Source organism: Myotis daubentonii, chromosome 6 (assembly GCF_963259705.1).
Source record: "Myotis daubentonii chromosome 6, mMyoDau2.1, whole genome shotgun sequence".
NCBI classification, from domain to species: domain Eukaryota; kingdom Metazoa; phylum Chordata; class Mammalia; order Chiroptera; family Vespertilionidae; genus Myotis; species Myotis daubentonii.
In genome coordinates this window covers 9,262,804-9,288,825 of record NC_081845.1, presented here as the reverse complement: position 1 = coordinate 9,288,825, position 26,022 = coordinate 9,262,804, and the positions used below count along the sequence as shown (strand labels likewise).

Here is a 26,022-nt window from a genome sequence, read left to right as displayed (position 1 = left end):
CCAGTAATTCGTCTCATTTCCCGATTCCCCAGGGAAGGAGGGTGGCCAGCGCTGCTGATGACATCGCCTGACATCACTGTTCCGGATGGTAGGAGAGCGCGGGGCCGCCCGGCCCACCTCCTCGGTGGCCTGACTGCGTTAACCTCTCGGTTCCCCGCGCTGCCACGTGAGGTGTCCTAATATGGTCCGACCAGAGAGGAGCCGCGGAGCGCTCGCCTCTCTCCTGTGAACCGGGAGGGGCAGGCACAAACCTTCGGAGTCAACCACAGCCTGAAGGAGGGCAAATGGGGCTTTGGGGTCGCCGCCGGGCGAGCTGAAAGTCAGCTGCAGCAGAAGCTCCCGCCTTGGGTACCTATCATTCAATAAACCCGGCTAATCCCATCTCCCCGGAGGCTTCCTGCCCTCGCCTCTTTCTCAATCTCCCCTCGCCATCGGCAATCCTGGGGCACCCCCCAGCTCAGGTCCGAATTTCGGAACGGGGGCGCCCTGGGGGCCGCTCTCGGGACCTGGGCTGGCGACTCCCTGCGCCTCGGGTCCTAGCAGCCTGGGGGTTGGGGGGGGGGGGGGGATGCTGCTGCAAGGCGTGTCTGGGCGGCGCTCATGTGATGAAGCGAGGGGAAAACAAGGGGGAGGAGGAGGCGAAGAGGTGGCCTTTTTTTTTCTTTTTCTTTTAAGGAGTTTGCCGCGAGCGCGTCTCCTCCATTCGCAGTCCCGGCGCGGTCGGAGGAGGAGCGGGAGGGGACGGCGCTGTTGGGACCTCGCGGGCGCACGGCTCCTCGCTCTGCCCCGCGGCCCCGCGATTTGCAGAAGGCGTGACCCGGCGGCTGGGCGCGGGGAACCGCAGAGCGGCCATGGGTGCTGGGAGCTCCACCGAGCAGCGGAGCCCGGAGCCGCCCGAGGCGGGGAGCGGGGCGCCGGCCGAGCCCGAGCCCCGCGGCGGCAGCCCGGTGGCGGAGGCGGCGCCCGGAGCTGCGGGGGACCCGGACATCGCGGCCGCGGACCCGGCCACCAAGGTACGGGAGCGCCGGGCCACCTGCCGCGGGGAGGCGGAGTGGGGGGGCGGGGATCCCTCTGATTTCTGCCTGCCAGAACTTCCCGGCCCGCCCAGCCCATCTGCGAACTCGGGCGCACGAACCCCTCTTTCCAGGGTGGCGGTAGGGGTTTTTGCGCCGGGGCGGGACCCGAGCAGCAGCGAGCGCGGCCGGGGGCTCGCACCTTTGTGGCGGGTCTCCACGGCGGGCGACTGCGCCATCCGCAGTCGGAAAACCCGAGCCTTTCTCCACACCCTTCCGGAGCTAGCGACCCAGCCCGAGCCGCTGGGCCGCGGGGGGCGGGGGGAGTCCGTGGGGAACTGACCCCCGGGGCCCAGAGTCTTAAGCCCCGGGCCCTGCCTCTCCCAGATGCGGAAAGTCAGCTGCTGGGCCAGGGCCCGTGTTGCCACCCGGAGGACGGGCCACCCCTGGGTCCCAGGCCGCCTGCCTGCCGTCCTTGTTGCCAGCTGTGCCCGGAGCCACCTGGGTTTGGTACCCAGTCCTCCTGCGGCAGCGGCTGGAGCAGACAACGCCTTCCCGATGCAGAGAAAGCCTGGGGTGTCGCTCGCTCGGAGCCAAAGAAAACCTGGGCAGACGCTGCGTTTCCAAAAGGAATGACAGGTTTTGAAAAACGAGGCAGCGTCTTCCCTTTCGCTCAGTGCATTGCCTGTGGGCTCGGTTGGATAAACAGATCCCGGAGGAGTAGTTAGAAGTTTTCCAAGGATGCGGGCTGTGCTCTTGACTATGAAGGCATCGTGGACCTGCTAGGGCATTTGCATGGCATGGTCTTCAGTCTCCAAGGCTGGCATAGATATTCTTGGCCACTCCAGCAGCCCAGTTTGTATTCGGTCCCGTCATTGGACTTCAGACATATTTCCCGGCATGTGCCTTCCTTGGCAAAGCTTCGCCCAGCCTGTTTTGTGATGATGCCCTCATAGGAAGATGTGGTCAAAAACAAACAAATCATGTGTCGAATTTGAGGATGCAAATTACACGAGGACCTTTGAGAGTTATCTGGGCAGGTTTATTGATGTTTGATGCAGGTTTAATGCATACATAGGTAAATATGTTGGATAAATGTTGTTATGGGGAAAAAGAAGCTGAAATCTAGGTACATGTCGCAGAACTATGGCCTCGTTGTCTTGACCTCTTTAGATGCCCCAGTCTAGTTTGGGCTGGGACAGCTCTTAACTAGATTACCTTCAGTCTTTAACTTACAAATCCTTGTAAAACCCATGGTCCCTGTAGTTGGAGATACTAACAGGTACTAACCGCCCGGTATAGCTAGATTTTGTAAGGTGCCCACGCCCTGGCCTAAGGACCGGACTGTCGCTTTGAGATCTGAGTCACATTTTAATACCTACTGTACATCACTTTTTAATGCCAACTACTGTCAAACGGTTGCATAACCCGTATTTAGAGTCCAGTAACAAACGTAATGTTAATGTGTAATTGCTAAAGCTTTTAGCCAGGTTCATTTTTTCCGTGGCTTTTACTGCTCCTCAGGTCCTCCTGTTAACAGTTCACACTGAAATACGGTACTTACTCCCTTCCCAGTAAATTCTAATTTGTTCATGTAAAAATATTCCTTCCATTTTCTGATTCGCTTCTCTTTATATCTTTTTTTTTTCTCAGAATCTTAGTCTTCTCCCTCTTTCCTGATTACCACCATCTTGAAACAGCCAAACCCTGTCCTTTAAAAAAAAATGACTTAAATGACATCCAGAATATCACTGACCTTTTTGGCGTTCTGCCCAGTTATCAATTTGGAGGCAATCAATACACTTACATGTATCCTTGGAAAACGTGTAGTTTTTCCTTTCAATTCAATGAGCAAAGTGTATTTCTCGGGTTTTGAAGACCTAAGTCTTTTCTAAAGAACTCTAATTAACAGTGACTCAGCACGCGGCTCTTGCCTCCCCTCTCCACCCTGTTCAGCTCCAGTTCCTGACCGCCGAGTAATTCCATCTGCCATTCTAGGCTCTCACCGTGCCATGGACCCTTCTTCTAGCAGTTTCCACGTTTGTGGCTTTAGTGACTTGACTAATGTTTTGGGGTTTTTGGGTGTTTTTGTTTTGTTTTGTTTTGTTTTTGTGAAGCTATTCTGAATGTTCCACACGGGCAGGAACCATGTCTGTTGTTTATAACAGGTGTTCCCCCCAGGTGTTGCCTGCTGTCTGGCACCTAGTGGGCTCTCAGGAAGGGATGGTACTGGCTTCCTGGTTTTGATGAGAGACGATCAAGTTGGGCAATACCCTGCCCGTCTAATTTTTCTACGATTTAACCTTTGACCTTCTCATCATGATCCATCTCATGTATCAGACAGTGATTACGTCAAGTCCGTCTGTTTGGTTATTAATAGATCTAATGGATATTTTGGCAAAAATTCAGATTTGGGGACTTTGGTTTCTATTTCTCTTGAAAGAGTGCCATGCTAGGCAATTTCAAATTGCCTTTGCTATCAGATAGACCAATATATTGGCCACAGATATGCAGGTGGCTCAAGTGAGATCACTTCAGTGCACTGAATAGTTATGAATTACATCTTGAGCTTTCCTGTTTGGGTCTATGGACTTTTTGGCAGGTTTAGACGAATACATCCTTCCCTTCCCACCAGTAGAATGTTGATGATTATAATAAATAATGTATTTGTAAAGAAAAAAAAAAGAATGTTGATGATTAACTAGAGGCTGTTAGCAGATTTTTACCCCCATCTAAAATGATAATCGTATCATATGCACGTTGCCTATTTAGCAATCCAGTTTACTTTCCTTTTTGTCTGCTAATTTCAGTTACCAGTTGCTCCCTGAGTAAGTGCTCACACATCAAAAGATGTTACACTCATTGACTTGTTACTCCTATCAGGTCAAGCTTGATTACTCAAGCTTAATGTTTAGATTCACTGAGGCAGAAGTCTTGGTTTTATCTGTGGTATTTTTCTTTTCTTTTTTTTTTTTAAATATATTTTATTGATTTTTTACAGAGAGGAAGGGAGAGAGATAGAGAGTTAGAAACATCGATGAGAGAGAAACATTGATCAGCTGCCTCCTGCACATCTCCTACTGGGGATATGCCCGCAACCCAGGTACATGCCCTTGACCGGAATCGAACCTGGGACCTTTCAGTCCGCAGGCCGACGCTCTATCCACTGAGCCAAACCGGTTTCGGCTATCTGTGGTATTTTTCAATAAATGGAAGGAATCTTATATCTTCTAGTCCATTTTTTATAGTCGTCATATGTGAATTCTGGGAGAAAACGGCTTGATCACTCATTTTCCAGGTTTAATTTTGAGACTTGGCTATTTTGGCTACCACAGGGGCAGGAATATTAGACTTCGAAACACAGGGGGTAAATAAAACCTCGTATTAATCCTCAATTGTCTGTTTTAAAAACTTGTCTTCAAAGAGTGTTTTAAATCGGGTGGCTATACAGGGTGGAATATATGGCACATAAATGACAAATGACTTCCAGGACTCTGGCAAATCTTGATTCTGGAGCCAAGCTTTAGGCTAAGTCTGGACAGTCACCATCCTCTGCATTAGCCTTTCTGCATTTTCTGCTTAATCAGTGACTTCAGAAGTAGGAATGGAACAGTGGTCAGTTGCCACAGTGAGAGGCCAGTGTCCCTGTCGGGTGGGAAGATGGGGACTCCCGTCAGTCCTTCAGGTTGGGGTTCCATTTGGTTACAAGAGCTGAATCACCAAAACATGAACTTGTACTCAATTAGAAGGATCCATTATCTGGTGAGTAGATTGAAGGATGTCTGCCTTTCGTGCATTAAAACAGACCATTGAGTTGCCTGAGTGCATTTCGTAATTCCTCTTCCAGCCTGGGGGGGGGTGGGGGGGTGGTATGCTTTCCCTCCCTTGCCCTCTGTTTTACAGAATGGGGAAGGAGACTGGAGATGGCCTTGATGGGATTATGTCACCAGTTTTACACTAAAAGGGCCGCAATTTAAGATGATTAGGCAAGAATTATATGTTTGTGAGTAGAGTGGTGTTTCTTTTTCGTTTTCTTTTACAAACCCTTGTGTCCAGAGTGGTATTTTTATGTGTGTGGCTACCCTGTCTTGTGGATTTTCGCCAGATTCTAAAAGGTGCTACTATCTGATTGGAACACAGCCCTGAAATTGGAGATGTGATGCGAGGATGGTCATTTAGGATAGTCGTAGCTGTGGGGACTGCAGGCCCTGCCCTTGAGTCTGTCGCAGCTATTTAGGCTGGTAGATGTATGCGATCAGTGGAGATTTCCACTTGAAATACCTCACTCTATGAATGAAGCACAGGCCTCAATGTGCATCCCTTTGCATTCATTTGGGTTGACTAAACTCTGTGCCTGGATAGCTTTAAACTGATATAAGGATCATTCTAGTTTGGTATCTTACAGGATGATTAATAAAATGGAAATAAAATGTCTTATGTTAAAAGGTATTTTAATAGAATTGGGTTTTTATTTCTTCTTCTTTATCAGCTTTAACACATATTCAGTGTTGTAGAACGCAAAAGAAAGGAAAATCAAATTAAATGGTGCTTTTCCTTGACCTCTATAACCCTATATGCTGTAGTCATTCATGAAGTGAGAAATTAGAATTTATAGCACTTTGAATTCTGAGAAAAATATAGTCAGTACTTTTAACTCATGAAAAAAACTTAAATATCCTCAAGCCCAATTCTTAGTTCTCTTACAGTTCAGAATAAGTTTGATTTAATTTTAAAAGAATTCAATTAAAATATATGGGGGAAAAAGCTGGGTTCTGGAAGGGAGAAGCACTATATGTAAGCATATTTTCAATAAATTCTTGAAAAATCTATAATTATAATGATTTGACTTGTGTAATTAGATTTCGGACCATTTTCCTGCAAATTAGCACCATATTAGAGAATGTAAGGGTAGGATTTTTTTTTTAATGTTTTTATTGATTGCAGAGAGAAGAAGGGAGAAATATAGAAAAATCAGTGATGAGAGAGAATCATTGATTGGCTGCCTCCTGTACGCCCTAATCGGGCATGTGCCCTGGTCCGGATGGAACCATGACCGGGCTCATGGGTCAACACTGTGTGATGAGCCACACAGGCTGGGATAAGGGTAGGATTTTGTACCTATGGTCATCTTTTCGTGTCCTACTCAATAGTACATCTAATAAAAGGATCGGGGTGTTAAAATAATCGAATAATTTCAATCATACATGCCTTCATATCTCTTGTGAAAATTGAGCTTACTTATTTAAAGCTGACTGTAGATCCCATATCAGTTTTTAATTTAAAAGTTTTCTAAGATGATCAAAAGCATTTGTTTACTTTTATTAAAATGACTTATTTAAAGGCACTGCATAGCAGGATTTGCTTAATGTTTATTTTTTTAAAATGTTCTTAGTTGAGAACCTCGGTCTGTAGAATGTGGTAAAAAGTGAAAGCCACCTGCTCTCTTCTCCCCTCAAGTCCTCATTGTTTGAAGTCAGTATTGGCGGTTTCTTGCTTATTCTTTCAAAAACTTAAAGCGTGGACAAGGATATAAATAAAAATAGTCCCATCTTTAACAAAGAAGGTCATATCATATATCTTCTGTTACTTTAAGTGTTGGGTATCTTTTCATATCAGGACATAAAGATATACCCCTATTCTTATTAATGGCTACATACATAAATTTCTCCTTTATGGGTTGAAGTACCGTAGCGACTTAACCAGTCCCCTGCTTTTATATATATACATTTTCCTAATCTTTTGTTATATTAAATTGATGGAAGGAATATCCTAGTTCAGATATCTTTGTATGTGTGCAAGTGTATCTTTAGGGTAGATTTCTGAAGTGGAATTGCTGGACCAGAGGATTTATATCCACTTTAAATTTTGATAGCCCTTGTTAAATCTCTCAACCTTCCTAATGCCGCGACCCTTTAATACAGTTCCTCATGTTGTGGTGACCCCCAACCATAAAATTATTTTCGTTGCTACTTCATAACTGTAATTTTGCTACTGTTATGAATCGTCATGTAAATATCTGATATGCAGGATGTGTTTTCATTGTTACAAATTGAACATAATTAAAGCTTAGTATGCCGAAACCGGTTTGGCTCAGTGGATAGAGCGTCGGCCTGCAGACTGAGGGGTCCCGGGTTCGATTCCGGTCAAGGGCATGTACCTGGGTTGCGGGCACATCCCCAGTAGGAGGTGTGCAGGAGGCAGCTGATCGATGTTTCTCTCTCATTGATGTTTCTAACTCTCTATCTCTCTCCCTTCCTCTCTGTAAAAAATCAATAAAATATATTAAAAAAAAAGCATAGTGATTAATCACAAAAACAATATGTAATTATATATGTGTTTTCCGATGGTCTTAGGCGACCCCTGTGAAAGGGTCGTTTGACCCCCAAAGGGGTCGCGACCCATAGGTTGAGAACCGCTAGGAGGTCAGGACTTGCTTTCCAAAGCCATTGCCTCAGTGCATCACAGATTTTCTAATACTGGTCGGTCTGCATCTTAATTGGCACTTGAAATTCCTTCTGCATTTTTAATGATGAGATTGAGTGCCTTGTCATGTATATTGGCCACCCAGTCAGGAACTGGACTGGCATTCAGAGCATTAAATAAAGGCTATGGTTTATTTTACAGTTAATTAATTTTTGAAGACTTTCCCTCCGAAATTACTCAAAATAGGGGCAAGTTTAAGAGCAGAAAGGTGGCTGAGGGACCATTCTTCTTGACTCCTTTTTCTTCCCAAGTTAGTAAACTGTCTTTAGTTTTATTTGCTTAGACAGTGACCTACTTTTTAGGCTATCAATTTAAAATTTTCCCCTCTGGGAACCATCTAAAATCTAGTTGCCAGAAATTTCTTCATACTTCTGATCCATGACATACATGTTGGAAACAGGGATTGAGGGTCACAGAAATGCAATTCCCCTGGGCTTTGTCTCTTCTCATTCTCTTAACAAATGATGGCCTGGCTCGGGTAACTGGAATAAATGTGTTTTCCCAGAAAACGGTAGGTATTCAAAGCTCTGGAAACTTCAGGATCTTTCCCAGACACTGTTGCTTCTCTTCCTACAAGTATTCATTCCAGTTCAATGGTTTTAGTCTTCCCTACAGTTTCTCCATGATGTTTTTTTTTTTTTTTTTAAATGAATGGGGAGAAACCCTGCAATTGTATTCTGTTTAGTTGTAACCTGTTATAATAAAATGTCAGTTTTACTTGATTAGTAAATGAGACCAGCCACCGGTGAGAAGGGGGGGTCACTACCACTGATTGGCCAGTCTTCTGTTCGTTATCTGCAGACATTGTAAACGGCGGGAGTGTTGAGAGATTTTATTTTCTCAGTCCCCAAACCTGGTTGTTCAATTGAGTCACCCGGGGAGCTTTTGAAAGACATCCCCGGGCCCATTCTAGATGCACTGAATCAGAAAGGCTGCCAATCGGAGGACTGAGATTCCGTAGCCTTCATGTTCTCCCATATTCTGATCTGCCTGGTGTGGCCACCATTGTCTTAAGAAGGAATGTAGGAGGTAGGAGCTGATGGAGGGCCAGGGCCAGGTGGTCCAGGCCACGATGACAATTGCACAGACTGATTGAGGTTGGAGCTAGAGTGGGTGGGAGGGAGGGTTTCAGATGATGTTGGAAGAGTTGTTAGGTATTTCCCTTCTCACATAAACAAAGGAAAATATTTCTCCTACATTATTTCATTCCTTTAATCTCTTGTATCAAAAGCAAGTGGTAGAGGGTTTCTAAAAGAATGTGCTGTTCAGGGTGAATAGGTGTGGAATCAAATGCTATTATCCTTCCTGAGCAAGAAGCGCCTACTTGTCACTGTTCACGGTTTTCGTTTCCATATGCTTGCCTCTTAAGCCTTTTCCCTCGTTGATTGATTCTAAACTTCCTTTTTGCTAGATAAGTAGACAGTAGCCGAGGGCTTACTTTATGGCCTTTGGCTGCTCCAAAAATCTGTGATGAAGTCTTAAAACCTAAGCAAGTCCTTGCAGATCAGAGTCTGGCTTTCCCCACGCTTATCACTGTTCAATCTTGATTCCATAAACAATTCTTTGCTAGTGTCTGTGCTCAGGAACTGTGCTGGGAACTGCGGAGACAAAGGGAGAACTCCAGACCTCAGTCCTAAAAAAATTAATGTTTTCCCTTTCATAGACTTAGCTCTTTCAGCCACTGGAAATGTGAGGCCTTTACGTCTGGAGGGAGAGAACTAAATTTGTTTTCTGTATGGTTACCTGCTGTTCCAGTACCATTGGTTAAAAGTCCTTCCTGTTAAAACTTGAGTTTCCATCTATGTGTAAATCTGTTTATTGATTTCATTTTACTTTTAAAATGTTCCTGCTGTCTTTTTGTACACTAAGTTTAAAGCATTAAGGGAGTGTCTACAAATCTAGTCAATTATAATAGCAAGTCCATGGTTTAAAACACTTTTATATTCTACATCTGAGATGTTACCCTGGTCTCTGATGGTAGATTTATATCTACATAAATGTAAAAAAGTGGGAAGCAGGTGTTATCTTATAAACTTAGTTTGTTTTCTTGGTATGTAATAACATTATGCATTAAAATAGTCAAATATCTCCTAACCACTTCACCATATGAAGGGCAATGGACTAGATTCTCTGAGATATAACAGAATAAGACCACATAGCCCTAGCCGGTTTGGCTCAGTGGATAGAGCGTCAGCCTGTGGACTGAAGGGTCTCGGGTTCAATTCTGGCCAAGGGCACATGCCTGAGTTGTGGGCTTGATCCCTGCCGGGAGCCGGTCCATCCTTGCTGTTTCAAGGGACCTGGCATATATGGCATACGGTTCTTAATATGTTTGCTCACCTTCTTGGCGCTGTGTTTTAACCAAGGTCACCTCTCCGAGAAAGGTTGAATCCCCAGGTAGGGATTTTCCCCTGAAGTTAGGGAGGGAATAAAACCCCTCAACTAAGTGCCAGGCGGGTAATTAATCCCTTTAACTACGAACAATCATGCTTAAACTACATAATCTTTTCTCCCTGGAATGGAGATAAGAAACGCCCTAACCTTTGTAATAGAGATTGATAGGATTGAATCAACTGGTATAAATACAGATGTAACCAGACAGAGAGACAGAACTCAGAACAAGACAGCAAGAGACAGAACTCAGACAGGGCTTGGAAGACAGGACCAAGAGAGACAGAGCCTAGGCACAGAACCTACACAGAACGTTCTCTAGAGACAGAAGAACTTCGCTGGAGAGAGCATGCCGGAGGATCCTGGACAGAGACTGGCCTCGGAGCCTGGAGGTGGAGCCTGGCGAGAGAGCATGGCAGGGGATCCTGGACTGAACCTGACTGCGGAGATTGACAGGAGAGCCTGACTAGAACCTGGTGACTGAACCTGACTGGAGAACCTGGACAGAACCTCTCTGGAGATCCTAAGCAGAACCTCTCTGGAGATCCTGGCTGGAGATCCTGGCTAGGCTGCTGATCAACTGAACGCTGTCTCTGTGTCATTCCTTCTTCGCCGACTCCGTCCACGCCTTTGGGGACCCCTGGACCCGCTGGGGCTGGACCCCGGCAGATCCCCAGTAGGCGGCATGCAGGAGGCAGCCGATCAATGATTCTCTGTCATCATTGATGTTTCTATCTCTCTATCCCTCCCCCTTCCTCTCTGAAATCAATAAAAATATATATTTTTTTAAAAGAATAAGACCACATAGCATTACCCTTGTGCACCTATAATCTAGGTAATTTGAGAGGGTTCCACTAGAGGAAATAGTCAATAACCAAGATTGAAATAATTGGAGGGCCAATAGAAAAAATTGCCATTAATTGGTACCTGTCTTCTCAGTGAATTGTCCAGGTAACTGCTATAGAAAGAACCCTTCGGAATGTTGCAGGCAGATTAAAGGCCATTTAGTAAGGAGGCAGAAAGTACATGACATATTACGGGGCTGAATGATTATAAGGGAATAACAGAAAGAGGATGAAAAATAGAGTTGCAACCAGTCATTATAAGAGCTGCACCGGCAACAGAGAGCCAATGAAGGTTCCTGATAGAAAAGAATTCAAAGAGGCAGAAATGCCACCTGCATGCAGGCTGATGGACTCCTGGGCGGTCAGCTCACACAAGATGGAGAGGATCCGCCGGAGAGTGGGAGGAGGTGAGACTGCAGCGGGTGACTGAGGAGGTTGTCTCGGCAAACATTTCCCCAATATGGTAGACATGGGTAGCAGACATTAATTAGCAGGGGCAGCGGGGTTGGGGGCAGGGAACATATACTTGCCTTGGGGCAGTCAGAAATACCGAGGTTTCCAGACTTGGATATGGAGAACCTCAGTTTCCCCAATAGTCAGACAAGCACCCCCTCCTGAGGTCAGCTTCAGCTGTCTGTTGCTGTGTAAACCTGTGCCAACAATGATTTCTCTTCAGAAGGGAGAACATCGCATGTAGCAGCAACTTAAGACTTTAAAGAAGAAGAGTTCGTGGCAGACTCTGTAGGTGACGACATGAGATCGGTGCCATTTCTCTAATGGTGGTCTGTGTCGGAGCAGAGACCCCGGGCATCAGGGGCAATCCAGGCTAGGAGGGTGGTGGGTGTGGGGTCAGAGTGGAAGGTCAAGTATCACAGACTAAGAGATGATAACACTGATGGAGCTGTTGGTACATAATAAGATTATGCATTGTAAATAGTCAGTTAAGATCTTCCAACCACTTACCATATGAAAGGTGTCTATGGAGAAGGTGGAACCAAAAATGAATATTAATGAAAGACGACAAACCAGACACCATTGTATTGAACAGCTATTAGATCACTACTTCATCAGGCAACAGTGACCATTTCACGTCTGTGTCCACCTAAAAGTGAAGGAACCTGATGGTTGACTTGCATTCCATTTGGAGGCAGAGAAAGCAGGTAGCTTGGGGAATGTTTATCTTTATTTATCTTCCTTCTTTGTCATTCTTTCCATCTCTGGTGTCTGCCCTTTGGTCTGTAGTTCAGAGGACGATTTATGGTTTGTTATTTTTCTCCATGTCAGAGCACATGATTTCTTATTGAATTGAGCCATCATGGGTTCTGGGTTTTGTCTGCCGCACTATCACTTTTCTATCGTCACTCCCTGATACTGGCCATCGTTACGGAAGGCATGCTTCTTTTCCCCCTTGATAATTTTCCTTACGCTCTAAAATACGTCGTGCTGTGATGCATTAAATAAGATCGTTGACAGATTTGATGGTTTTTAGTGTTTTTTTTAAGACTTTCATTCTGGATGATAATTTTTCATACTCCTTGTAGAATACCTCTTAAGAAACTTTTGTTTGAAATTATCCCTCACTTGGGTATATATGTAAAACAGTGTTGCCCACACCTGTAACATACGGAATGCTATGCAAGGTTTAATTGTAGATGTGGTCTGTCTACTTTGAAGTTACCATTGGTATACACAACTATAAATTGGGGGGGGGGGTAAGATTATAATCTACAGGAAATTGCTAAGAATTAGGCAGTCTCTCTACTATGAATTTTTCTGAATTATTTCAGAAATGACACATTTAACCAATATTTAGACATAAGTCCCCTGACTCCTACAGTGTTAATGTAAATATTTAAATGGAAAATTTTGTTCTTGTTCTACTCTGTTTTATAGGAATTAAGTTACTGAAAAGCAGTAAAAAATGTCACCACTAAAACCAATCCTGATTATCAAGACCTTTTCTCCAGTCCTGATGAAAGATAGTGAATAAAGTTTTTTTAAAATACATTTTTATTGATTTCAGAGAGGAAGGGAGAAATAGAAACATCAATGATGAGAGAGAATCTTTGATTGGCTGCCTTCTGCATTCCCCTCACTAGGTCTCAAGCTTGCAACCCAGGCATATGCCCCTGACCAGAATCAAACCCAGGACCCTTTAGTCCGCAGGCCGATGCTCTATCCACTGAGCCAAACTGGCTAGGGAGATAGTGTATAAAATTTAAACAGAAAATAGTTCACAGTAAGTAATGAGGGCAAAACCCAGCTGATTGGTTTTAATATCTGATTTTTTTTTCTTTGGAAAGCCTTCCAGAGTTTAAGTTCAATTTGATGGCAGTTTTAGATCTGTTTTTGTTTCTTTACAATAATTTGTCTTACGTTGATTAAGACAAAGATTGATTATTCTTTTGATACTCATTAAAGACACATTAAGGTCCTTTGAATGTTCAAGAGGTTCTGTCCTGTAAGGGAGATTCCGTGGTGACCAAACAGGACCTGCAATACTATCTGGGATGGAAACAGTGATGAGGGATTTCAAGTCACTTGGACCTGGGCCCGCACACCAGTCCTCCGGGACAGGGAGGAATGACGAGAATGCCTCACCATTCAGGGAAGTAGGTCATGGTTGAAAGTCCTGCCGTTGTCAGAGCACGTTTCTCAGGCAGTGGCTGCGAGCCCTGTGCTACCCAGGATGCTGGAGCCTTGGGCAGATTAGGTGCCTGGACGAATCCCAGCCTCTGGGGGGGGGGGGGGGGGGCGGGGGCGGGAGGGCTGGATGAAAGAGTGACAGATGGGCCTGCACCCTCCACCCCAGAAAGAAATAAAAACCTAAGGCTATAGGATGGTGACCGGAAAATCATAGATTGATAAGGGGTTTTTCTTAATTGCATGATCTTAGAATAAAAATTAATTTAAAGAGTATATAGGAAGAAAAGGAAAAGTAGAAAGTTTCTTTTAAATGAACTGAGGGTCTTTTTATTTATTTATTTTTTTGGCGGACAAGTGTTAAGAACTACAAGGTGTACCCACTGAGTTCCCTATAACTATCTTTGACCTTAATGCTCACAGCCTATTGTAGATTTAACTTGTAGAAACCATATATATATATATATATATATATATATATATATATATATATATATATATATTACTTTTAAAAATTATTATTATTGATCTTAGAGAGAGGGAACAGAATAGTGGGAGAGAGTGAGAGAGAAACATCAATTTATTGCTCCATTCATTGTTTGATTCCTGTATGTGCCCTGACCGGGGATTGAACCCACAGCCTTGGCATATGGTGGTGATGGCCTAACCACCTGAGCCACCCAGCCAGGCTGGAAGCCATATTTTGCTGTGAGATGTAGCTAAGTGCTGAACAAGAGGCACAAACATGACAGGTCCCAAAGGCGAGAGACCACATACTGGCGTGCCAGGCAAGGTGGCAGGAGGGTGCTATACACCGAATGCTGGTGTCCCCCCAGATTCAAATGTTGTAACTCTAATCCTCGATGTGATGGCATTAGGAGATGGGCCTTTGGGAGGTGATTAGGTCATGAGGGTGGATTATAAGGACAGTCACGGGATTCGTGTCTTTATAAGGAAAGACACAAAAGAACTTTTCTTATAATCGAGAAAAGGCCTTCAGCAAACCAGTGAGAGAGCTCTCACCAGGAACCAACTCAGTCCTGGAAATCCCATAAAAGCTGCCAGAGTCACCCAGGCCATGGCCGTTTGTCTAGTAGCCCGAGCTAAGACAGAGGGAATGGAATTCATGGTGAATTTTTGAAGAATGAGATACTTGAGAGGAATAAAAAAATAATAATATATATTTTTTAAAGTGAGCCTCATTCTATTAGCAAAGACACTGAGTAAAAAATAGTCTAGGAAAATTTTAACTGCAGGACTTTTCAAAGCCTTTAAAATGATTTTATATCTTTCAGTTACATCAACATTTGAGGAGGGGTGAGAGAAAGAAGCAGAGAATTGAGGCAACAGTTAAGGGTCATTAAAATTTGGGGGATAGAGTACACTTTGAATGTGTTTCGTTGTTCAATAATCCAGATAATTGCATCAGGTTTACTTTGTGTTTTCAGTCTGCAATAAGTCTAATAACTGTTTATAGACTAATTTCTATGGTACTTAATTAAGTGCTCTTAGGGCTAAACATCCCAGTACATGCCACATTATGCCTTCAAACTTTCCCTTCACCGTACTTTCTGGGGCCAGAGACAATTAGACTACTGTGGAGTTAAATGCTGTAAATTACTGTGCTCCCCAAACCGTTTCCAGCTCCTGCAGTGAAGACTGGAGGTATTGTAACTGTATGTGAACTTGAACGAAGATGGGGGGGGAAGGTCAAAGCAGCGCCTTCTTGAATGGAGTTGCAAATTCTTCCTCTGGCAAATAAGAGTAAAAGGAAATGTCACCCGTTTGTTGCTTTTTATGGTCATGAAGAAGGAAAAATCCCCAAAGCTTATGATTCCTTTGCTATGAGCTGACCAGCTGGCTTATTTCGGCTTCGGATAAGAAGCTGAGAGAGACACTGATGTATTTTTTTTTTTTTTTTCCTGAGCCTGATCAAAGCCAATAACTGTATTCTGGGACTGTAACTCAGCGAAATTTTTAAGAAAGTTGCTTCTTTGTAAAAACCTAAAAATCAGTGTAGGGCTTGTCTTTTAAGATTGCTTTAGGCCATATAAGCAGAAGTAAGTTAATGTAGGCATAAGGTACTGATTCCTCCTTCATAATATATATTTACTAAAAGTGTTTATTTTAAAAATTAGCACATATATATATACACAGAAAGTTTAATATACCCACTTATTGACTCCTTTTTTAAATAAATATTTTTATGGATTTCAGAGAGGAAGGGAGAGGGAGAGAGAGAGATAGAAACATCAATGATGAGAGAGAATCGTTGACTGGCTGCCTCCTGCATGCCCGCAACCCGGGCATGTGCCCTTGACCAGAATCGAACCCGGGACCTTTCAGTCTGCAGGCCGACGCTCTATCCACTGAGCCAAACTGGCTAGGGCTTGACTCTTCAATGTAACTTCTGGTGCTTATTCTCACACGAAGCATTAGCTTGACAGGAGTGAGGGATGGGATGGATGTGTTGGCTGTGTGAGCTGTGCCTGTGTCTCTGTTGATGATAGGAGGCAATCTGTAGAGAATGAATTAATAAGCACCCTTTGGGTTTGGAGGCAGGTCATAGACCTAAATGAGAACCAGGACCTCATTCTTCTCCTTTATCTGGTGTCACTGAATGCCAGGCCCATACTGTAACCATGTTCTCCCTTCCCGTTTTGCTCTGCTCTCCTGACTTCTAGCTCATCATCCATCGCACTCCACTTGTTGAACTTCATTGAATTTAAGCACATTTCCTCCCTAAAGTCATCTCCCAGCTGATGTGCGAGCTGAGATCAAGGCATTGTGTTGAGGGGATTTTGTCCTCGCCCGGGTTTTAACACTCATACTCACCAAGTTTCAGACCCACGTACACATCCATGTACTGGACAGGTTTCTCTGAAGAACAGCATTTCTCTGTCCACTTTGCCCACCTCCTCCTCCATAAAAGAGAGTTCCTTCGTGAACCAGCAGCTTTGGGCCTTCTCCAACTCAGACCTCTTGTAGCCTGTATCCACGCAGAATTGTTCTTTGAAGCGTCATTTAACAAATAACTAAATTCCTTTCATTTTTCCTCCACATGCTCTCCTGAGATGCCTTGTCCACTGTCTAGGGCAGTGATGGCGAACCTATGACACGCGTGTCAGAGGTGACACGCGAACTCATTTTTTTGGTTGATTTTTCTTTGTTAAATGGCATTTAAATATATAAAATAAATATCAAAAATATACATCATTGTTTTACTATGGTTGCAAATATCAAAAAATTTCTATATGTGACATGGCACCAGAGTTAAGTTAGGGTTTTTCAAAATGCTGACACGCCGAGCTCAAAAGGTTTGCCATCACTGGTCTAGGGCCTAGACCAGGGGTGGGCAAACTTTTTGACTCGAGGGCCACAATGGGTTCTTAAACTGGACCGGAGGGCCGGAACAAAAGCATGGATGGAGTGTTTGTGTGAACTAATATAAATTCAAAGTAAACATCATTACATAAAAGGGTACGGTCTTTTTTTTTTTTTTTTAGTTTTATTCATTTCAAATGGGCCATAGTTTGCCCACGGCTGGCCTAGACTCTAGGCTTCTGTGATATCACCTGCTGTTGGATCCTGAACCTATCCACCTCTCCTCCTGGGCACCTCTAGTTCATTGTCTTCTGCCCTTTCCCATTGAGGGTACCCGCCTCAGATCCATACCTTTCTGTTCTCTTCCCTGTTCCAGCCTCAGGCCGGTAGAGAGGAGACTGTTCTCTGAGGAAAACTAGTGCTATACCGAAGGGGTTGGATGAAAGGGAGGACGGCAGTGGAGACATCAGGGTGGAGCATGGCCCAATAGTCTGGTGAGCCAAGCTGACAGCTGGAGCAGGGTGTGGCCCTGAAGGAGGCTTGGATGGACTGCTGACCCTTGAGGACAAGGGACAAAAGCCTATTAGCGCTTAAATGTTACGTGTTTAAAGCAGTTTACTAGTCTTGCTTGCTAACATTATAAAAGATGTATATATACTTAATGTGAAATCTTAGGTGGTTCTTTTGCCCATAAATTCTACATGAAGATAGCATGATATCCAAATGCATGTTCAAGATACACGTTTAGCCCTGGCTGGTGTGTCTAAGTTCATTGAGTGTTGTCCCATGCAACGAAAGGTTGCTGGTTCGATTCCCAGTCATGGCATGGACCCAGGGTGTGGGTTCGATATCTGGTCTGGGTGTGTACAGGAGCCAATCGATCAATGTTTCTCACGTCGATGTTTCTTCTCTCTCTCCCTTCCTCTCTAAAATCAATAAAAACGTTTAAAAAAAAGATACATTTTAATATAATATAAACACGTATGTAATATTTCTGGTTAAAAAACTGAATTTAGTTTCAAAAATCTTATTGGATGATGTTGACAGAATTTAAATCTGTAGGAAAGTAGAATGTATCTAAAAGCTTATGTTTTAGGGACAAAATTAAATTTATACATGTAAATTAGAGCAGCCTTTTCTTTTTTGCAACAGTTTTATTAGTAGATAATGCACGTAACATACGGTTTGCCCATTTAAAATCTATAATTCAATGGGTTTTAGTAATCAAAACATTCTTAATTGAAAAACGTTATTAAACAACTGGAGGCAGGTGATACTGTTGACTGATCTGAATTAGACTCTTCTGGTGCTTAAAACTTTTCCGTCACAAGTATTCAGTTGGCCCCTTCTAAAATTTTTTTGAAAATCCAAGTCTAGGAAGGGAACTAGTTGCTTTTTGAACTTTAAATAATCACCAGGGGATTTCATGACCCATTCAGTCAGTTAGCTAAACGAACTTTAATCCACTGGAATAAATCTGCTGTATTCATTTAAAATACAGCAGAGGAAAAAGAACTTGAAAAAATATAGCCAAAGAAACTGAACTTGAATATATTAACCTTCTGGGAGGAAAGACCACTTAGTTTAAAATACAAGAATAATAATGCTCGTTAAAAATCTAACAGTACATACATAGGTATATAAAGCCATTCTTTCTCCTTACCCCTCCATCCCTCATCGGTCTCTCTCGGTCAAAAGGAACCACATCATCATCATCATCACCATCATCTCCTTCCCAGCCTAGAATGGATTACTCAACAGATGTGTTGAGGGGAAAAATTTGGTGATCCCAAGGAGTCAGGTTGGGTTCACTAAGAACAAACCCAACAATCATATTTATTTAATTTTCTTTTTTCTTTCTTTCTTGGTCTTTTTTATTGATTTGATTCCTGAGTTGATGGTGATTTTGATTACACCAAAGAGATAGTTATTTTCTGTCTCTGAAGATTTGCCTGTTCTGGACATTTCATGTAAATGAAATTGTATACTCTGTGGCCTTTGGGGTCTGGCTTTTTTCACTTGGTGTAATGTTTGCAAGGCTCATCCATGTTGCATTGTATCAGTACTTCATTTCTTTTTATTACCAAACTAGAGGCCTGGTGCACGAAATTCATACAAGGGGCTTGGCCCTCGCAGCCGTGGCAGCTCCCTCAGCCCTTGCAGCCTCAGCTGCGTCCGGAAGGTCGTCTGGAAGGTCGTTTGGCTGTCCGGTCTAATTAGCATATTATGCGTTTATTATTATAGATAATGTTGCCTTGTATGCATATACCTCACATTTTATGTACCCATGAATCAGTTGATGGACGTTTGGGTTGTTCCCATGTTTTGAATATTAGGAATAATTCTGCTACAAATATCAGTGTACAAGTTTTTGTGTGGGCATGTGTTTTCCTTGGGTGTTTACCGAGGAGTAGAATTGCTGGGTTCTATGTTGACTCTGTATTTAACCTTTTGGGGAGCTGGCAGACTGTTTTCCTTCCGGAGCAGCCGCTCCATTTCACTTTCTCACCAGCAGTGTAAGAGGGGTGCAGTCCCTCCACTCCCTCCCCAGCACTTACCTGCCTTTTGGATGATGGTGGGTGTGAAGTGGTCTCTCTCTGTGATTTTAATTTGCATTTCTCTGGTGGCTAATGATGTTGATTCCCCTGGTTTTTAGTGAACTAAATGTCTGGTGTTCTTCTTATACACCAAGTAAAGCTAAAAATAAAGATGCCTTCTGTAATCGATGTGTGTGCGACAGACTCGGGATGAGTCCACGTGACCATCATGCATTGTGCACTTGGCTATTCAAGCACGTGCCTTCCTGCCTTCTGAAAAATGGTTCGTTTCCACGGTGGGGAGCAGCGATAGCGGTGAGAATTTCTGTTGGTTAAGTGTTTCTTACCAGAGGCCGTTTCTTCTAGGAGATTCACCAGCGATCAACCTTTTGCCAGGTTTGCTTTCCTTCTCACATTTGTAACTTTTTGTTGTTGAAACTTTTAGACATCGAAATACTTTACTCCTATAGCACTGTCTCCCAAGAATAAATTCCTACATTCTTCTGCTTAACCACAGTACCGTTACCATGCGTAAGAAATTTAAGATTAATTTCATGGCACTGAATAATATAGACTCCATATTCAAACTTCCCCTGTTATTCCGTAAAAACATGTTATACCAGCATTTTAAAAAATTGGGTTCAGAATCTAATCAGGGTTCCCAAATTGCGTTGTTATGTTTCTTTTTAAAGTCTCTTAAACTAGAGTCCTTTTCCTGCCTTCTTGTTTTTCATGGGATTTATTATCTACGAAGAGCCCAGTTTGTTGCATAGTGAATTTGTCAGATTGGCTTTTCTATGCTTAGCTTCAGGCTGCACATTCTTAGCCAGAATACACCTCCCTCTTACATCACAGCAGGAGCCTCGTCCCCCCACGTAGGGAACGTGGGGCTCGGTGATTTGATCAGGGCTCCCACCAGATCCTTCCATGAGGAAGGTATGATTTCCCCCGGAGTGATATGGTCATTGGATGCCCACTATTCTGTTGCCACTGTTTCAGGAGCTATTGATGTTCCTCACCTGACTCACCCCGAAGGTTGCAAGATGGTTCTCATCCATCATTCTGTCTACATTTCTACATCTGGCATTCTGTGTAGAAGACTTTTTCCTTTGTACCCTTGCTTTTCCCTTAAAGTCAAATTCTGCCCCCCCCCCCCCAATAATAAGGTTATGAACATACTTCCAATTTTTATTTCAAAATCTATTTCATGGAAAGAAACCTCTATGCCAATTCAAAGACTCCCCTTGGTAGGGACATTTAATAAAATAACGGGATGGCTAAGTAATTATTGTTAGACTGGTTAAAAGAGCGGCGGGATCAAGACGGTTACCCTGAGGGTCCCCAGGTGTGAGCGGTGATGTGGAGGAACGGGAGGGCTGGGGGAGGGCAGGGAAGTGGTTCACTGCAATAGCAGATCTTAATGTCTTTTTTAATAAAAATATATATTCTTATTGATTTCAGAGAGGAAGGGGAAGGGTGAGAGAGGTAGAAACATCAGTAATGAGAGAGAATCATTGATTGGCTGCCTCCTACGTTGGGAATCCAGCCCGCAACCGGGCATGTGCCCTGATTGGGAATTGAGCCGTTTCTCTCTCTCTCTCCCTCTCCCTTCCTCTCTGAAATCAATTAAAAAAAATACATATAAAAATGATGACAACAGCCAACCCAGCAATCTGCAGAACAGAATTTTTAAAAATGAATTTACCCTCCGAGAAGGTGATAAACAGAACAGCTTGACTGAGCCCTTCCCGAGAAACCCCGTTCTAGGAGACATCACGTTTCTAAAACTCACCTTTTGTTGTAGAAGACGTTTGAATGAGTCCTTATGGTGTTTTTTTAAATCACGATACTCAACTGCAGCGGTTCTCAACCTGTGGGTCGCGACCCCTTTGGCGGTCGAACGACCCTTTCACAGGGGTCGCCTGAGACCATCCTGCATATCAGATATTTACATGACGATTCATAACAGTAGCAACATTACAGTTAGGCAGTAGCAAGGAAAATAATTTTATGGTTGGGTCACAACATGAGGAACTGTATTTAAAGGGCCAGAAGGTTGAGAACCACTGCTCTACTGTGTATTGACTCAGTCATTTGGATGCTAAACACAGATCTTAGGCTGTGCCTGTCGCTGGGAGGAGTGGGATTTTGCAGTTACCTTCCTGCCATCTGCCTCGGGAGGACCTGCATGTCGTTTCCTGCGCCAAGTTGTGCGTCTGTGTGTTTCACTCCAGCCTAGGGCTGCAGAGGGGCTGCTTTTCATCCTGGTTTTTGCTGAATGACTTGATGTAGCTTAAACCCACAGGATACTGCCTTGACTTGGAAAGCTATTCTTGTTATCTAGACATCGAGACTGGTTTTGTTGAATTGTTTCGCATTCATCTTTGCAGGAACAATAGCTAGTAAATAAAAAAATTAGACTGAACATAATTATTCCTTGATGACACCACGGATCATATTTGTCTTGGCCTAAGGACGGTTGGCTAACAAATTGGTCCGACTGGGATTTTGTGTGTAAATAAAACTAGGATTCAAAAAAAATTAGGATTGAACGTAAAGTTTATGTGGAGCCTAAAGAAAGCTTGAAATGCCGTGATCAGCAGAGCACAATAAATCTCGTGTTCCTTTTATCCTTCCACGTTCCCGGGCACCACTTTTAATCGCTAACAAAATGTGAATGTAGTGAAAAGCTGAACCGGTCAGAGTTAATGTGAAGAGCATGGTGTTCTGGTGGTCCGAGCCATTGTTGCAAGCTCCTCCCTGGAGCCAGGAAGGGATTGAAAATGTAGATGCTATCTCCAAGGGTTGGCTTCGTGTTAAGAGTGATTAAGACGTTTTCCAAGGTGCCAGGACATTCAATGCAGGTTTCTGTTTCAGTTCAGGGCTTGAGTGGAACTGAGAAGGGATGGCTGATGGACCTGAGGTAGTAGCTTCGTCAGCATTCGGGGAAGTCCGAGGATGCTTGGGCTCCCAGCTCTGAATGTGTCTCCGCAGCGCGTCTCCCCCTGGACAGCGCCCCCCCACCCCCCTCCCCCACTCCCACCCCCACCCCCACCCTCAGCCTCACACAAAGGGAAGGGGCAGGGCTGGGCGTGGCTCCAGGAGCACAGCCACCCAGGGACCTACCACTTGGAGGAACTCACATTTTTTATACCCCCTTTCCCCCAGGAAGTCACCGATTGCGTTTCATCACCATCATATGCTTTTATGGAAGATTTAGCTAGCCCCTTGATAGCATTGTCCCTTTATTGATTTATCTATTTAATAAGAAAAACAGAGACCTGTCTTTTAGAGATAAATCCCAGGATTGCGGTTTTTCTTGGCACTTTTGAGGTGGAATCCTTTGTGCATGCGTTTCCATAGGCACACACTCGGTTTCAGCGATTTAAAGCCGGTCTTGCTCTTGGACATTTAGTTAACAAGAAAAGCCAACCTAAAAGCAAACACAGCACCTTAGGAAATCTTGAGGAAAATGAATCCGTTCTTTCCTCGGGGTCATGACCCCTGCAGCTGTTTAAAGGGGGGTTCTGCAGGCCGGGGCTCCCGGGCTCCATCTCGGCAGATGGAGAGGCTGAGCCAACGCCTGAGCGTGGCTATTAACCGATGGGGCTGCCAGGAATGTTTGTCAGTTATAAATGTTACATAGGCCGGAATGCCTTACTAAGCAGAATGCGTGCTCCTAATTTAAAAGAAAGCCTGGAATTGATCTCTCTGGGGTGGAGATGATAATCACGACCGTACACATAAAACTCACTTCCTGGACTTTTACTCCTTTAAAAAGAATGTTTAAGATGCAAAATGAATGGAAAGAGGGCTCCTGGGTATCCTGTTTTTAAACACTGGGATGTTTACAACGGGAGAACTTTCTAGAATTGAAATAATTTGAAATAATACCTGTTAAATTCCTTTGCCTTAAAAATTTATGCTTAATAAATAATAGACGTTCAATAGATATGTGTTGAATGAGTTAATTCGTGGATCTAAAAACTAACCAGGTTCCTTAACAAAATAGGAAGACTCAAACCCACAAGTAGACTATTGCCTCTATTTAACCGTTTTCTTTGGTGTGCTATATTTAGACAGGGCTGGAAATCCAGTGTTTTCTTGAGCTTTGTTATTATTGAACAATCATAAAAAGGCATTTTAAATGCTAATAAGAATATACATAGGAACAAAATTTAGAGTAATGTGTGGATTTTGTAAGAATTTATTTTTCAACTGTGTTGGTTCACTTGGCATGGGGTGTTTTTCCTAATATTAAATAAAGCATTAGTCTTCGAAATATAGAGGCATGTTAAGTCTTATCCTTAGGGAATAGCTAATAGGGGAGTGTGTGTGTGTGTGTGTGTGTGTGTGTGTGTGTGTGTGTTTCTTAGCAAGGATGAAACATTTCTGTTACTACTATGGAAGAGGGATAGTAGGATTTATCCATCTTTTGCATTTTATTTAAAATCTACCGTGATGAGATGTAGATTTTCATCACTTAAGATAATATTTGAAAAGCTCATGAATTAATTTCATGTTAACTTCTGTGTTGAAAATAATTTTGGGGCCCATACTGTATGAATGTGGATAGACTCACAAGGAAGGAGAAGCCAAGTGTAGTTCATTGTTATCGAAGAAGAATCATAAATCTGGTCGGACTTGGGGTTTTGGAAAGGCCCTCTCTTTGAACACCGTTTGGTTAGAGATCGCTCTCTGTGCAGTGGTGTTTTGGGTGTTAGTTATTAAAAGATCGTGCCTCGTTCATGACTTAGCTTTAGGACAGTGAGTTTTAAAGTGTTCTTCATCAAAACTCACGTCATTGTTTCTAAATTCCTTGCATAAATTTTTAAGCAAACGGTTATAATGGATTTCAAATTGAGAACAACAAACCTTGAGCGCATTCATACGGGTCTTACCTCAGTGGCCGAGAATGCCCACACCCAGAACCTTTTCTAACTCTTGGGAAAACAAAAGTGGTGATTGTATTGAGATTGTATTCCCTGGTGTTATCTTATTACCTAGTGCTGACTGTGGTCCAGGCGTTGTCGAAGGCCCTTTACAAATGTTAACTCCTGTAATCCTCTCAATGATCTGTGAGGTTTAGGTACTATTAAATGAAGTGTCATATCCTCCTATTTTGGCAACTAAACCTTTGAAATGACCTGGCAGTCCAGGTCTGAGGTTAGAATTCGTAGTCCTTAGATCCTCTGTGTTAGAATGTGGTGATGCAAGCAGCGCCAACCTCCAGCCTGTCCTCTTCCCACTCCTGGCTGCCCCTACACCTTGAGGGGCCGCCCGCACATGCATGCGATTGTCCAGCCCACTGCCCATGCTCTGTCCCTCCTCCCATGCCTCCTCTCTGATGACTTGATCCATTAATCCTGGGCGGGAGCTGGAGCATGAGCCCACTTGTTAGGACCGGAGAGAGGGTGAACTATGGCTGGGCAGGGCAAAACCAGACGAAACCCTGGTAGAGGCCCATAGCGGTCCTGACTGCGAATTGGTGGTCAGACCTGGGTCCAGGGGTGAGAGATGATTGAACCATCCTATAGCTCGTTCCCTCTATCGGAAATCAAATTGGCTGGCATGTTGATCTTGAACTTCCCATCCTCCAGAACTGAGAAATAAATGTCTCTTGAAACCACCCAGTTTGTGGTGTTTGTTATAGCAGCTGGAGCAGGCCAATACAGACACTTGAGTGTGTAGTGGTCTAGCTTGCAAGATTCTGCGACTTCAAGATCAGAGTGTGTAAAGACCATAATTTATGAAGCAAAAGAATGGGGATGAATGGGATCAAGTAAGACTAATTCCATCATAAAAACTTACATATGAAAGCAAAATGCTGTCCCCTACTCGCCAGAGGCAATAAATGGAAACAGTTTTATAGGACGTTTGCTAATCTAATTGGTAGCAAAACTTTTCAATCTTAAAACTATTTCCCCGTTATTATATGAAATGGGTACCCAATCATATTTTTCTGTCTTGGCAGTGACTCACAGTTTTGCATTTGCCATTGAGCTATTTTTTCCTTGCCAGGAGGTGATCTTAGACATCAGAGAACTTTATTTTTTTTCTCTGTGTGTCCTTTTCAAACTACTGGTTACCAGAGAGCTTGCAATCCTCAGTGGAGAGTTTATGGAAGAGATGAAAAGAGAATGTTTTTTAGAAGTTTGAGACAGATGTGTATTCAAACAAAGCTCTTTTTTGCAGTAACTTCTCCAGTCATAATCCATGCTTGTTTCAGAAAAACAACAACAAAACCAGTTTCGTGCAATAAAGGGGGCTGGTGTAGATTGTGTAAAGAAAACAAAAAATATTCAATGTATTACAGTTTACCATTTGGGTGAATTTGGGGGGGAAGGGAAATCGTTTGTGCAGCCTGTGATGAAGAAGCCTGTGTATTTTTCAGTTTCTGTGAATTTAAAGCAAATCATCTCCTGTAAGTTAGTGTTTGGTCGCCAAAGACCAGAGGCCTTGTGACCATTCACACCTACAATCTGGTCATCTGCTGGAGGTGATAATTAAAAAAAAAAAAGATGAAGATAATGATTTTGAGAATGGGTCATTGATAGGACGCTTGTTTAGGTATATCCCTTACTCCTGAAGACGGTGAGCTTGCTGTGGGAATAGCATTAAGTTGAAAGGATTTTGTGCGTATTTCAAATCAAGTCAGCAGGGAAGTCTGGCACCTGTCTTCCCAGCTCTATGTTCTGCATCCAAATAGTTTCTCCCTGGCTTGCTCTCAAACAGAGTTCAAGATCTACAGCAGCCCACACTGCTCCACCACCCTGAGTTAGAGCA

General features: G+C 43.5%; 1 protein-coding gene across 1 annotated transcript in view; it reads left to right on the top strand.

Annotated features, from left to right (window-relative positions):
- Window positions 1–213: 213 nt before the first annotated feature.
- The window catches only part of AKAP12 (A-kinase anchoring protein 12), a 76,095-nt gene continuing 50,286 nt past the window's right edge, over window positions 214–26,022 (top strand). Inside the window, exons 1-2 of the mRNA XM_059700017.1 lie at window positions 214–348; window positions 676–1,013. Of these exons, the coding sequence (XP_059556000.1) occupies window positions 852–1,013 (162 nt within the window). The 5' untranslated portion in view covers window positions 214–348; window positions 676–851. The remainder of the gene's footprint in view (window positions 349–675; window positions 1,014–26,022) is intronic.